Below are 12,922 nucleotides of genomic sequence, written 5' to 3'. Positions count from 1 at the left end.
GAAGGGCATGATAACAGCTGTCTGATGAACAGCAGGTTTCTTCAGGGAGGAAGGCAACATTTTCTCTGTATCCATGGGAATAAAGCATAGATCTCAATGGGAGGAACAAATACGTGTGTAACATATAGAAGATATTAAGCACTGGGAACTGATTAAGTGCTTTTGATTATACTTCAGGTTGAAAAATATATAACTTCTCCAGTATCCTGATAGCCAGATCTTCTGAGACTCCTAAGACAGTTTTCAGCCTATAAGTCACACTCCACCTGGCTCATCACTGCCCTGTGTCCGTGTTTGCTCTTGAGCACCACAAGCCAACACAGTCAGTATTTAACTGCTCCAATCTTACCTTCAGTGCTGCAGCTTGGGTGTTATCATTAGAGTAATTGATCTGGATAATACTGCTTTGAACTGATAAAATATAACTTGCCACCAAGCCAGATGCATACCAATTTTATAAGCAAATAAATACAAACAGGAACTATGATAGATGGCATGGGATAGATTAAAACTAATTAAGCAATACATCATAACCAAGAAATACAATTAATTTCCAAGCACTTGTAGCCTTTGTAAAAAGTGTCTACATGAGTGTCCTGGTTTGAGCCAGGATGAAGCCAATTTTCTTTTTTGCTTATTTTTTTTTCCTTCAGTCATCTTCAGATGTGCTTCAGTCTATTTTATTCACCTGCTGCTGAGATAAATGTAGGAATTGCTGGAGGAAATTTTACAATCTGTTTTTGCAGGAAATCAGATTGGCTGGTTAACACAATCCCTTCCAGCCACTGAGTGTCTAAAAATCAAAATCATTTGTGCATTCACTAACCATCAGAGGATAAAGAAGGAGGTTGTGTGCCAATCTAAAACTAAACTCAGTCCACAGAAATCTGACATCCCTTTCCATTGCATAAGTTGCATGAATAACACCACGACTCAATGGGTAGGACCTCAAAGACAAGTATATTTGCCTTCTACTCGTGCCACCTACTACATGTTTTTAGGGAATTCTCATTCCTTTTTCTACTAAATAAGGTTCACATTGCTTGAGCATGTTGCTGGAGCACTTTGAGATTTTTTTTTGAGTGGAAAGCACCATCTAAACTCCAGATATTAGGTGGACTCCTCTGGTTTAACATCCTAGGAAAGAGCATCTTCCGCTGTGTGGGTGAGGTCTATCCCTTGCTATTCGAGCTTCTCTCCAGAGAAGACATGCCCACTGGCGTTGAGTAGAGGCCCACTTGAGTGGATACAGCTTTGTGCTTCCTTTTGGTCTCCTCGGCTCCCTGCCTCAGCCTTTGCCATGCCCAGCAGCAGGTCCCATGTCACCGTCTCCCGAGGGCTTTGACGTCCGTCGCTCCGCGCCCTCCCGAGGCTCTTTGCCCGTCGGCGCGGCCCCGCGCAGCAGGACCTCGTGCATAGCTGTGCTCTATGGGTTTGACATCATCATACTTGGGATGTATGACACAAAGTCCCAAGCAGGCTGATGTCAGGCCCAAGATGGCTGCCACCCTGTGTCGGTTTACTCTGTGCTCCCAGAGTGAGGTTCTCTGCTCGTGGCTTTTTAACAACACGGCAAAAAATATCGCAGCGCAAGGAGCTCCTCTCTAGTGATTGTCTCTGTTCACCAGAGAAAAACACTAATTTTGGGTTTCTCTGTTTCCCTTCTCCCCCACCCGACAGGTCAACTTCATCCTCTTCATTTGCATCATCCGTATCTTAGTCCAGAAGCTGCATTCCCCAGATGTTGGGCACAATGAAACCAGCCAATATTCGTAAGTCCTCCACTTTTTCAACCATATTGTGGGGTTCTTGGGAAACCCATTTGGCTGTTGGTTCATTATTGCATCTGATCAGAATCAGTTGTTTCTTGGCCAACTAAAGCTGATCAGAAATCAGGAAACTGGGAATTTGTTGAAACAACTGGGCGTGTTTTGTGTCAGCTTGAACAGGCAGGTGAGAAGGTTTTCTCCAGGGATTAATGATGAAGAAGTGAGAGTACCAGTAATGATCATGAAACAAAATAGGCTTTTTCTTTGTATATTTAATATTTTGGGGATCCTGAAGGTGGAGGGACCCTCATAACAAAGAACAGTTGTCAGGAGTACATGGGGGCTTGTTTTTCTCAACTAGTCTCATTTTCCTTTTTCAAGGAGAGATCTATAAAAACAGTACATTCGTTAGATCTATGGCAAATTTCCCTTATCCTGAAGCAGACCTCTAAACTAGCTTGAGTAAATTCAATGCATTTCTCTTCACTGTTGAGAAGTAGCATTGTCTCAGAAATTTTGCTTGATGTAATGCTTTTGTTCCAGGGGTATAAGGTCGACCTTAATTTGGCTGTTTATAATGAAGACAGGCTGAGAGAGCTGGGGCTGTTCAGTCTGGAGGGTCCAGGGAGACCTTAGAGCACCTTCCAGTGCCTGAAGGGGCTCCAGAAAAGCTGGGGAGGGACTTTTCACCAGAGAGGACAGTGATAGGACAAGGGGGAATTGTTTTAAACTGAAAGAGAGGAGATTTTGGTTAGACATCAGGAAGAAATTCTTCACCATGAGGGTAGGAAGGTGCTGGAATAGGTTGCCAAGGGAGATTGTGGAAGCCCCTTCCCTGGAGGTGTTCAAGGGCAGGTTGGATGAGGCTCGTGCAGCGTTTTCTCCAGGGATTAATGATGAAGAAGTGAGAGTACCAGTAATGATCATGAAACAAAATAGGCTTTTTCTTTGTATATTTAATATTTTGGGGATCCTGAAGGTGGAGGGACCCTCATAACAAAGAACAGTTGTCAGGAGTACATGGGGGCTTTTTTTTCTCAACTAGTCTCATTTTCCTTTTTCAAGGAGAGATCTATAAAAACAGTACATTCGTTAGATCTATGGCAAATTTCCCTTATCCTGAAGCAGACCTCTAAACTAGCTTGAGTAAATTCAATGCATTTCTCTTCACTGTTGAGAAGTAGCATTGTCTCAGAAATTTTGCTTGATGTAATGCTTTTGTTCCAGGGGTATAAGGTCGACCTTAATTTGGCTGTTTATAATGAAGACAGGCTGAGAGAGCTGGGGCTGTTCAGTCTGGAGGGTCCAGGGAGACCTTAGAGCACCTTCCAGTGCCTGAAGGGGCTCCAGAAAAGCTGGGGAGGGACTTTTCACCAGAGAGGACAGTGATAGGACAAGGGGGAATTGTTTTAAACTGAAAGAGAGGAGATTTTGGTTAGACATCAGGAAGAAATTCTTCACCATGAGGGTAGGAAGGTGCTGGAAAAGGTTGCCAAGGGAGATTGTGGAAGCCCCTTCCCTGGAGGTGTTCAAGGGCAGGTTGGATGAGGCTTGTGCAGCCTGGGCTGGTGGGAGGTATCCCTGTTCATAGCAGGGAGGTTGGAACCTGGTCATCTTTAAGGTCCCTTCCAACCTTCACCATTCTATCATTATATGATTCTATCAACAACATGCAAGTGAGATCAGTATCTGTGGCAGTGGCCAAGACTGGTCCTAGTTGCAGTATTTTAAGAGTGCAAGAACCCTGTCTGCATGGGTTTATTTTGGCTTCCATGCAAATAAAATAGAAGTTCAGACTGACTTATTTTTGACTCTTGCCACTGTCCTGGCTTAGCACTTCAACTGTCCTAGATATTTCTTAAATTATTCCTGGAAAAGAACTGAAAAGGAGAAAGTCCAGTGTCTGCATGGTCACTGCTGATAAATCTTCTTTGTCTTTGGAGGGAGCAGTGAAGAAGTTGAACTCAGATTATTCTGCAAACAGGAAGACAATATAAATATGGTCCTTAACTACTGACCAGCCATGTCACTGTGTCTTTCTCTCTAGTGATGGTAAATTATGCATTTCATCTGCCCTGAGGGATTTTTATGAAAGGAAATTCCAGTATTTGACCTTAACTTCTCCCTGCAGCAGCCAAAGCCAATTACCTCTTTTTCTGTCTTCACAACACACAAACATTACCAGACTCTGCTTTCTGTCACCTCCCTTTGTGTGTTTCCAACTGGGCATTGTATCTTTTGTAGCCCCAGGGTTGCAACAGCTTTGGCCAGGTGCATAGATTAAATCAGCATATTAAAATATGTCCTAGTGCTAAGCAGCAGCCTGGAGCAGTTGGCTCATACTCATCTCAGCAGAAGTGCTGCCAACAGGCACCAGGAGGGTTATGCCCAGATCACCTCACAGGTCACAGAGCTTTGGGTTCAGGGCTTCCTACTTCCCACAACCAAGTGGGAGCTGCCAGGAAAGCTCTTTTTGCCTTTTAAACTGACAGAGCACAGGAAATAACATGGACTTTTATCACAGAATCATTCTGGTTGGAAAAGACCTCTAAGATCATCAAGTCCAACCATAACCTAGCTCTACCAGCTGTTAACCCAGCTCTACCAGCCATTAACCTAACTCTACCAAGTCCTCACAGTAGTCTGCCAAACAGGAGGGACTGCTGGTATACAAATGATCTTCACATCTACAATTCCTCACCTTCTTTCTCCAGCTGGAAAAACATCTCATTTCCATTAGGACATGAACCAGTTGCTCACCTGCATGTGTCCAAGCCATATTAGATGCTTTAGGATATTTGAGATACTTGCCTTGACCTGCTACATAGGACCCAGGACCTATGGGAGACTTGTGCCCTCATACAGTGGCAGCTGGCCACCAGGCAGGTTCTCTGGGGTATCTGGAAGTCTCTGTATTAACTGCAGTGGGACCTGAGACACCACACCTCCCTATGGAAATAAATACTAAGTGTCCCAACCTGAAGGCTGGATCCCATCAAGGGGGAGTTGTCAGGGTAGTCCTAAGTTTTTAGTGTTTAGACAGCTATCTGTAGAGACATTTGGCATCCAGACCCTTTTTAAAATGCCATTTGGCATGAGATCTGCAACTGTGGGTACCTGGATCCTTTTCCATGTCATTTATTACCTGAAATGCTGCTGCAAACTTCCAAGAGGTTTTGCCTGCAGGACCCAAGACCAAAAGAACTACTGCTAATGACCCATGTGGGTTCCTCCTGCCAAATCTGAGATAAATATGTTTTAAACTAGCAACATCAGGGATCTCTCATTTTCATTTCACCCTCCTTCCCTCATTTATTTTATTTTATATATTTTATATACAAAAATAACATGTTGACAGGGTTGTTCAATCCCAGCTGGTTTTGGTTTAGCTGCAGGCTGGAAGTTCAGGTGCTGCTGACTCACTCATTAGTGCTACAGACACTGAACTGGGCTTTCATGTACTGGAAACTGTGAAAACAAGTCTCCCAAAGCAGTTTTCTAGAAATGACAGAGACACGTGCAAGAATGGGACAGCAATCTTCTGGGTAAATAGGAGCTGGTTTCTGCAGCAGAGCTCCTGAGCAAAAGCCATCTCCTTCTATTCTGCACATAGTCAGAGATCAATATTATCCTCAAAGTTTCCTGGGTAACTTTTCCATTTTGTATTCAAGGAGCATGACTAAAATGTTTGTTCACTGTTGTCATTCCCAAGGAGAGGAGCAGGCTCAGTGCAAGCTAGTGGAGATGTGCTCTCCCTAAATTACCTGTCACCATGTGTATCTGTCAAAAAGAGTAGACCCAAGCAGTGCACTCTGTGCTGGGACTGGAAGTCATGAGGTTTTTGAGAAGCCACAGCTTCCAGCAGGTAGATTTACCCAGCTCTTGGACAGTCTTCCAAGAATTTCTGCCTCCTGCACAACCAGGGTTTAGCTTCCTGGGAGAAATCACACCATGACTTGGGATGATGATTTTCATCAGTGCAGTGTTGAGAGGGAAGTCTTTTAAACATCACAGAGTGAGACCGTAGGACCTTGTCTTGAGGCCAAACTGAGACCTAAAATGTCACTCAATATCCTGGGGAAGCTCAGTGCTGGGAGCAGGAGACTGGTTTGGAGTGTTCTGCAAACTGGAGGAGGGGGGTCCTGAGGTTTGATCTTTAAGATGAGGCCCTGATGTTGTCTGAAATCATAAGATACATTTTTCTAAGCCACTAGAGGTTGCAAATAGTGTGTCTATGAATATGGTACATGAAGGTAGCACCACATCCATCTCCTCTAGGTTGACTGGTCCTGAAAGCTTAGGGAGAAAAGAGAGATCTCTGCAAAGCCAGTGTGGATACTCACTGACCTGTGATCTGCTTAGGAAATGAGTTGCTTTCTCCTCTGTTGGGACCTCGGGAATTAGGACTGGATGATACAGGAACAGGCTACCCAGAGAGGTGTGGAGTCTCTTTCTCTGGACGTATTCAAAACCTGTCTGGACATGATCCTGTGGTACCTGCTCCTGGTGAACTTGCTTTAGCAGGGGAGTTGGACTGAGTGATCTCCAGAGGTCCCTTCCAACCCCCATCATTCTGTGATACTGCAATGAGGAGACTTTATTGTGCCTTTCAATACTTCAAGGGGCCCTATAAGGAAGATGGGGACTAACTTTTTAGCAGAGCCTGCTGTGACAGGACAAGGGGTGATGGGTTTAACCTGAAAGAGGGGAGATTTAGACCAGATATAAGGAAGAAATTTTTGACAATGAAGCTGGTGAGACACTGGCAGAGGTTGCCCAGAGAGGTGGTAGATGCCTCATCCCTGGAAACATTCCAGGCCAGGTTGGACAAGGCTCTGAACAACTTGATCTAGTTGAAGATGTCCCACTCACTGCAGGAGAGATGGCCTATATGACCTTTAAAGTTCCCTTCCAATCCAAACCAGTCTATTATCCTATGATTCTATGGTACTGGTGAGGGTCACATTGCTCAGAGCTGCTTCTAAGAGTGAGGACCATGGGTGCCCACATAGTCACCAGTGACAGTGAGAGTCCGCTGGCAGAGCAAGACATCCAAGAGGACTCAAATGTTGGATCTACCCACTATGAGCAGGGATGTGCCTGCTAGTGAGCAATGTGGCAGGGAAGGGAAATTCCTGGGAAGTTCCTCGGCTTCCTATAGGCACTTGTTTTGCCTGGAATGAGTCACACCCAACTCCTTTCAGCTCCAGCCACAATCTTAATGTCAAATGGTCTTTGGGCCAGGCCCAGGGAAAGCTGGAAAGGTCTACTGGGAGATACAGTGATGAGCATCATCTCCATAAAGCTGGCAGAGCAGCCTTCCCAGTGGGCTTATACAGATGGCAAATAAATGAAGATGGTCTGAGGGGACTGAGTCTGGTGAGACTTTGGAGGTGAAGGCTTTGCAGATGGAATAACAAGTATTTCCAACATCCCAGCTGTAGTTTCAATTCCTCCACAAGCTTCTGGGAAAGGGGGACACAGGAGGATGTGGGTGAGCAAGGAAGCCAAAAACCCCATAAGTATCCTTAAGCCCTTCATTTAATTTCATTTCCCTCAGCTCTATTTTAATAAATATTATATTTAATAAATAATCATCTGTTCCTAATTAGACCTCTGATTACCCAGCCTGGTGCCATTAAGCACTAACACTGTTCCTTTCCCTCCTTTGGAAACATTCATTGTGCAATAGCCTGTCATTATTCAGAGCTAAACATACCATTTCTCTCCCAGAAGCTGTAATTTTCAGAAATCCCAAGCAAACAAAGACAGTGCTAGATGATGATTTAGCTTGTAGAGATGAAAAAAGATCTCTGGTGGGAGGGGAAGAAGAGAGAAAGGAGAAAGAAATACATCCATGGAAATTACTAGGAGTAAAGATGTCACATTTGGTGTTGTCACCACACGTGAAATCAACAACCATGAGCAGTCTGTGGGGAGGGAGAGAGAACCTAGGTGATCACTCTGCCTTCTCTGGAGGCACGTAGGTATTTATGAGAACTGTTCATAAGGAAAGCAAACCTCTAGAAATGGGGGAGGGAGAGAGAACCTAGGTGATCACTCTACCTTCTCTGGAGGCACATAGGTATTTATGAGAGCTGTTCATAAGGAAAGCAAACCTCCCAGCATGGTCATAGGGATATGAAAGGGGCTGATGGTTTTAAACTTAAATAAGGTAGATTTAGATTAGGCATTAGGAAGAAATGTTTTACCCTGAGGGTAGTGAAACACTGGGCCAGGTTGCCCAGTGGGGTGGTAAATGCCCCATCCCTGGAAACATGCTGGGTCAGTGTGGATACTGCAGGTGGGTTGGACTAGAGGACCTTTAAAGCCTCTTCTAACCCAAACTGTTCTGAGATTCTGTGCTTCTGTGGTCCTTGGTGAGTTTGAGCTGCCCTACAGTGACTGTGCCCAGCTGAGGAACCACCTCCACTTGTCACTGCATCCCAGCCCAGGTCATCAGAGTGGCCCAGGGGAGGTGAGGCTGTGAGGAGCTACCTCAACACCTCCTGTTTCACTGTGTCCCAGACACTTCTTCCCTCTGGATGAGGGCAGCCTGCTGGTGCTGCCTCAGTGAGGGTGCTGTTGAAAGGCTGGATGTCCCTAGGACCTGAGGCTAAGTGGCCTGTATCACAACTCCCAAAGGCAGCCAAAGGCACTTTAGATTTATGGTGCAAGGTATCATGATCCAGGTAATCAGCAGGTTAAAGTTTTGGAGATGCACAGGGCTCAGCTGTGGGATTTCTCCTCAGCTTACCCTTCAGCTCCTCTTCCTTCTCCCCTAGTGATTCCCATTTATCTTTCCGACAGGAGACTGGCCAAGTCCACCTTGCTGCTGATCCCCCTCTTTGGCATTCACTACATCATGTTTGCTTTCTTCCCTGACAATTTCAAAGCAGAAGTTAAGCTGGTCTTTGAGCTGGTGGTTGGGTCGTTCCAGGTAAGTCACTCTTTGGGCCAGGTCACCAGGTCTGTCAATGGGGAGAAGTGTTAACAAACTTGACTGGGGAATAAGCAAACGTGTGAGCTGGGTTTTTCCTGGATAGACCTGATACTGCTCTTATTCCTTTGGGGAAAAAGCTACTCACTCCAGCTTGGCCAGTTTGGAAGATAATTTTATATTTTTGCCTCCTGAAAGTCCAGAAGGAGATTTTCTCCTCTTTTCAGGCACTTGAAAAGAAAATGTACATCTGTAAGTTAGTCACCCTGGGGGTTTTTTGGTACTTAGGGGAGAAAATCAAGGACTTCAGTTCCATTTAGATGTTATTGACATGGTGTAAGATGAGATGAATCACATCTGGGAGGGGTGTCTTTCTGGCTATTAACAGGAGCTTAGACTGTCTTCAACCATGGGTCTTGCATGAACTTTCTTCTCTGTTAATAAGCTGAGTCCTGCCTGTAGGTCCTGCTCAAGCAGGCTTCCAGTTCATTGGCATAAGAGGAGATTCCCCAGGAGGATGGGTAATGGGGCTGTCCTGTGCATGAATCTTCAGGAAGTCCTGATGAAGTTTGCCCCTGAGACCACTTCAGTCAGTCCCAGGGCTGGGCTGTCAACCTTGGCCATGCTGGGGCATTAAAAGTAGCACTTACTTCTGTATTTCATCCCACAGAATCCATCCTTTCCTCAGCTCTAGCCACTTTGTGTTCTCACAGCCTGTGGGCAGGATCTGCCTGTCACCATGTCCCATACACGTGGCAGTGACATGCTTTGGTCAGTGGTGAATGAGTTCATGTCCCTCTCTGCATCCTCTTCACATCTGGCATCTCTCCATGGAGAGATAAATGGACCTACACTCACTCCCTGTCATAAGTCTTTGTCAGCTGAAGGGCTAGAGATGTTTGGTTTATTTCTTTCAGTGAAAGCTGAGGTTGCCAAAAATGAGATGACACCACAGGGGTGATGGGGAAGGAACAGTTCAGCCCCACACCATGTGTGAGATGGTTCTGATCCCAATGATGTGCTATCAAGCATGTTTAGATCTCCCCAGTTTCAGCTGACAAGACCGGACAGGAAAGTTTGGTCTAGTATCCCACCCAGTATCCCATCTAAGGCCCCAGTTTGAATGACCAGGTGCTCTAGAGCTGAGCTGATTGCTGGGGGCTTTAAACACCAGCCTGGAGCAACCTTTGAACTCACATCCTGCTGCAAGGCACCTTAACCAATCTTCCCTGCTCCTTTTAGAGGGAAAATGAAACCAAGTGGTTTCTAGGGAGCACCTTAGCAGCCCCCAGCTGTGTGCCCTTCTCCAGGGGTGCTGTGGGTTTGAGAGGTGCTAAAAGCCTGTTCTCTCTTTTCCCCTAGGGATTTGTGGTGGCTGTTCTGTACTGTTTTCTCAACGGGGAGGTAAGATCAGCTGTACTGTTTGGTTGATGTTTGCAGCTAAGGCAAACTGCATGATTGTGGGGAGTGGATTGAGAAGTGTTCCATTCCTGATACTGGGAGGAAGCATCCAACTCAAAGTGCTCACTCCAGAAAAACAACTCAATCATTTGCCTGACAGTTTCCAGCACAATTAATAAATGTGTTAGGATTTCTGTACACACTGTAGAAGTATTGCTGCTTCTGAGTTCATCCTTTACTCACGAAACAACATCAGCAGAACTCCCAAACAACCTTGCATAAACCCTGATCCAAAAGTACCACCTCCAGCAGAGAAGGATGGCTAAATCCCATCTTCTAAGCCCTGCTTGTGCTTAGTGCTTTAATGGATCAGACCCACTGCCAAGGTGGAGGCTCATTAGTGCAGTGATATTTTTGTGCCATGCTCCTTCTGTCTGTTAGGAATTCAGCAGAGACTGATTAAACCCATATCATGAAGGTTACCAAGTAGGTGTGAGCAGCTAAAAACTTGGAGATCCTGCCAGTTGGAGCACTTGGAGCTCAATAAACTAAGCACGGACAAGGAAGAAGCAGTTGTGATCTGGGTTTGTGTTTCAGCTTCCTGGGGAGAGGAAGTGTGTCCAGAATCACAATTTGCTCTCTTACAGCTCTGCTGCTGCTTTCAAGCCAGGCTGATGCCAAATGTACATCAGGCAGTGGCACACAGGGCAGGTAGCCCAGCTCCAGCAGAGACCTTTGCCACTAAGCCTGCATGGAGCAGGGCAGAAACACACACAATTATTAATAAGCATCAATATGACTTGTTAGGCACAGACCAGGCCCAGGTAAACATTTTTTTTTTTACCTTACAGGCATTGATCTTGCCTTTCTCACATCTTCAGTCCTGGGGTTTGCATCCTGGTGTTGTACTATTCCTGTGCTTGCTGGTCCCAGAGACCCAGAGGCACAGCTGGTTTAGCTGATTCATGCTGTTATCTAAAAATTTGGACTGGAAAACTGCAGGAGGGGACAGGGATGGTGGCCAGAGATTTGTTCACAACTTGGGTCTGGACCGTGTAAAGCTGATGATGTATGTAAACACCCTGAGCAGGAACAAGTAGCTTGTATCAGAAGAGCACAGCTGCAGTGGCAGCTTCACAAACAAGCTAGAGTTAAAGTGTTTGTATTTGGACAAAAATAGGAGAGTGAAAAAAAAATATATATCTGAATTATGCAAAGTGTGGAGTATGTTGCCATTGAAGTTAAGTGGTCTGGCATCTTCACTGTGTTTGATAAGCAATTCCCTGTGCTCCCCTTACTGCTGAAGCTCAGGGATTTCTGCTCTAGTAGTTTCCTGGCTGGAGCTGCTGACCTGTCTTCTGCGTGGCTAAAAGTTCTGGCCAGATTGAGTTTAGTGACCTTTATAAAATATTTGGTGGCCCCATGGGAGGTGGGTCACCCCTTGCTGCTCAGGCCCTCAAGTCAGAGCAGTGGAAGGTGCTCCTCTCTGCTGACCTGCTTGTCTTTCCACTGCCCAGGTCCAAGCTGAGCTCAAGAGAAAGTGGAGGAGGTGGCACCTGGAGCGGTTCCTGGGCTCAGACATGAAGTATCATCACCCTTCCCTGGGCAGCAACGGCACCAACTTCAGCACCCAGATCTCCATGCTGACCAAGTGCTCCCCAAAGACGCGCCGGTGCTCTGGCTTCCAGGCTGAATTCTCTCTGGTGTGATACGGGGAGGCTCCCCAAGCACTGAGCATCCAAAGAGAGGAACTAAGGCAGGAGGATCTCCAGGAAGCAGAGACATGATGCTCCCCATGAGCCAACAGAGGACACACAACTGGAAAAGCCACTGGCATCCAGAACAAGACCGGACAAGCCAAGAGGCAGAGAAATACTTTTCCTCTCCCTCTTTTCAGACCTTTCACTCTGAAGTTTCAAGCCCTCAGGGGTTGCTAAGCATGAGTAAAGGTCTCAGACACTTGAGGAGAGCCTGGGAGATCCTGATGTGCCATAAATAATGAAGTACAGGGGGTAAGGGAGGGGACAGCCTGGGTCCTTGATGGCTTTACCAGAACTGGCATCTCTGAAACAGAAAAAATGCACTTTTAAAAAAAATAATAATAAAAATGAGCCAGTAAAGGAGAGAGGGAGACAAGAAGCAGGGGAAAAAAACAAACAAACAAACAAACAAAACATATGAATGTGCCAAAAGTCCAGTTGATAAGAGGTGGTGATAAGACACCAAAGACAGAGTTGGGGACACAGGTAGAAGGGACAGGAGGAACACGAGCAGGAAGGGCAGAGGCCAGCACGGGGTCCCTGCCTCTGCATTTTACACATGTGAAGATGAAGCTGCAGCACCAGGAAAGCCCCTTGGAGGATGCACCACCTCTGTGGTGTGTTCTGCTCCTTGCCAACCATCTTCATTGGCCAAAGCTTTCCAAGCTCCTTGGGTGCCCTCTGGACAAGCAGGCTGCTGAGGAGGAACAGCGTGGATGCCCTTCCCTGCACTGTGTTCATCATGGGCTGGTTGGTTGTTTTCAATGAACAGGAAACTCAATTTGCATGTATAAAAACCAGGTACAGATGCCAAAAGCAGAGCACAGCTGTGTCTTTCATCCTTTTTTAAGTTCACCTCTAAATCTTGGTGCATTAAGACACCCAGGGTCATTAGGGATCAGGGGAAAACAATTGGTCTGTAATTCATTTGCACTTGCTTAGCACACACTGCCAGGAAAGGGAGATGTAGAACCCTGTAATCCCTAATTGGATCAGACCCACCATAAGGAGCCACTCACCAGATGAAAAAAAAATAGCTTCACAGCAGCAAG

The 12,922-nt window shown here is 45.9% G+C and overlaps 1 protein-coding gene across 2 annotated transcripts in view; it reads left to right on the top strand.

Annotated features, from left to right (window-relative positions):
* Window positions 1-12,198, top strand: part of VIPR1 (vasoactive intestinal peptide receptor 1) — a 70,513-nt gene extending 58,315 nt beyond the window's left edge. The window contains exons 9-12 of one of the 2 annotated variants that reach the window (XM_009994625.1): window positions 1,681-1,772; window positions 8,580-8,709; window positions 10,072-10,113; window positions 11,628-12,198. In XM_009994625.1, the coding sequence (XP_009992927.1) occupies window positions 1,681-1,772; window positions 8,580-8,709; window positions 10,072-10,113; window positions 11,628-11,819 (456 nt within the window). In that variant the 3' untranslated portion in view covers window positions 11,820-12,198. The remainder of the gene's footprint in view (window positions 1-1,680; window positions 1,773-8,579; window positions 8,710-10,071; window positions 10,114-11,627) is intronic. The other variant, XM_009994633.1, reaches the window with a different exon arrangement.
* The last annotated feature ends 724 nt before the right edge of the window (window positions 12,199-12,922 follow it).

Source organism: Chaetura pelagica, unplaced genomic scaffold (assembly GCF_000747805.2).
Source record: "Chaetura pelagica isolate M959 unplaced genomic scaffold, ChaPel_1.0 scaffold130, whole genome shotgun sequence".
Lineage (NCBI taxonomy): Eukaryota > Metazoa > Chordata > Aves > Apodiformes > Apodidae > Chaetura > Chaetura pelagica.
The sequence above is the reverse complement of the archived record's forward strand: the minus strand, read 5'-3'. Positions and strand labels throughout refer to the sequence as shown.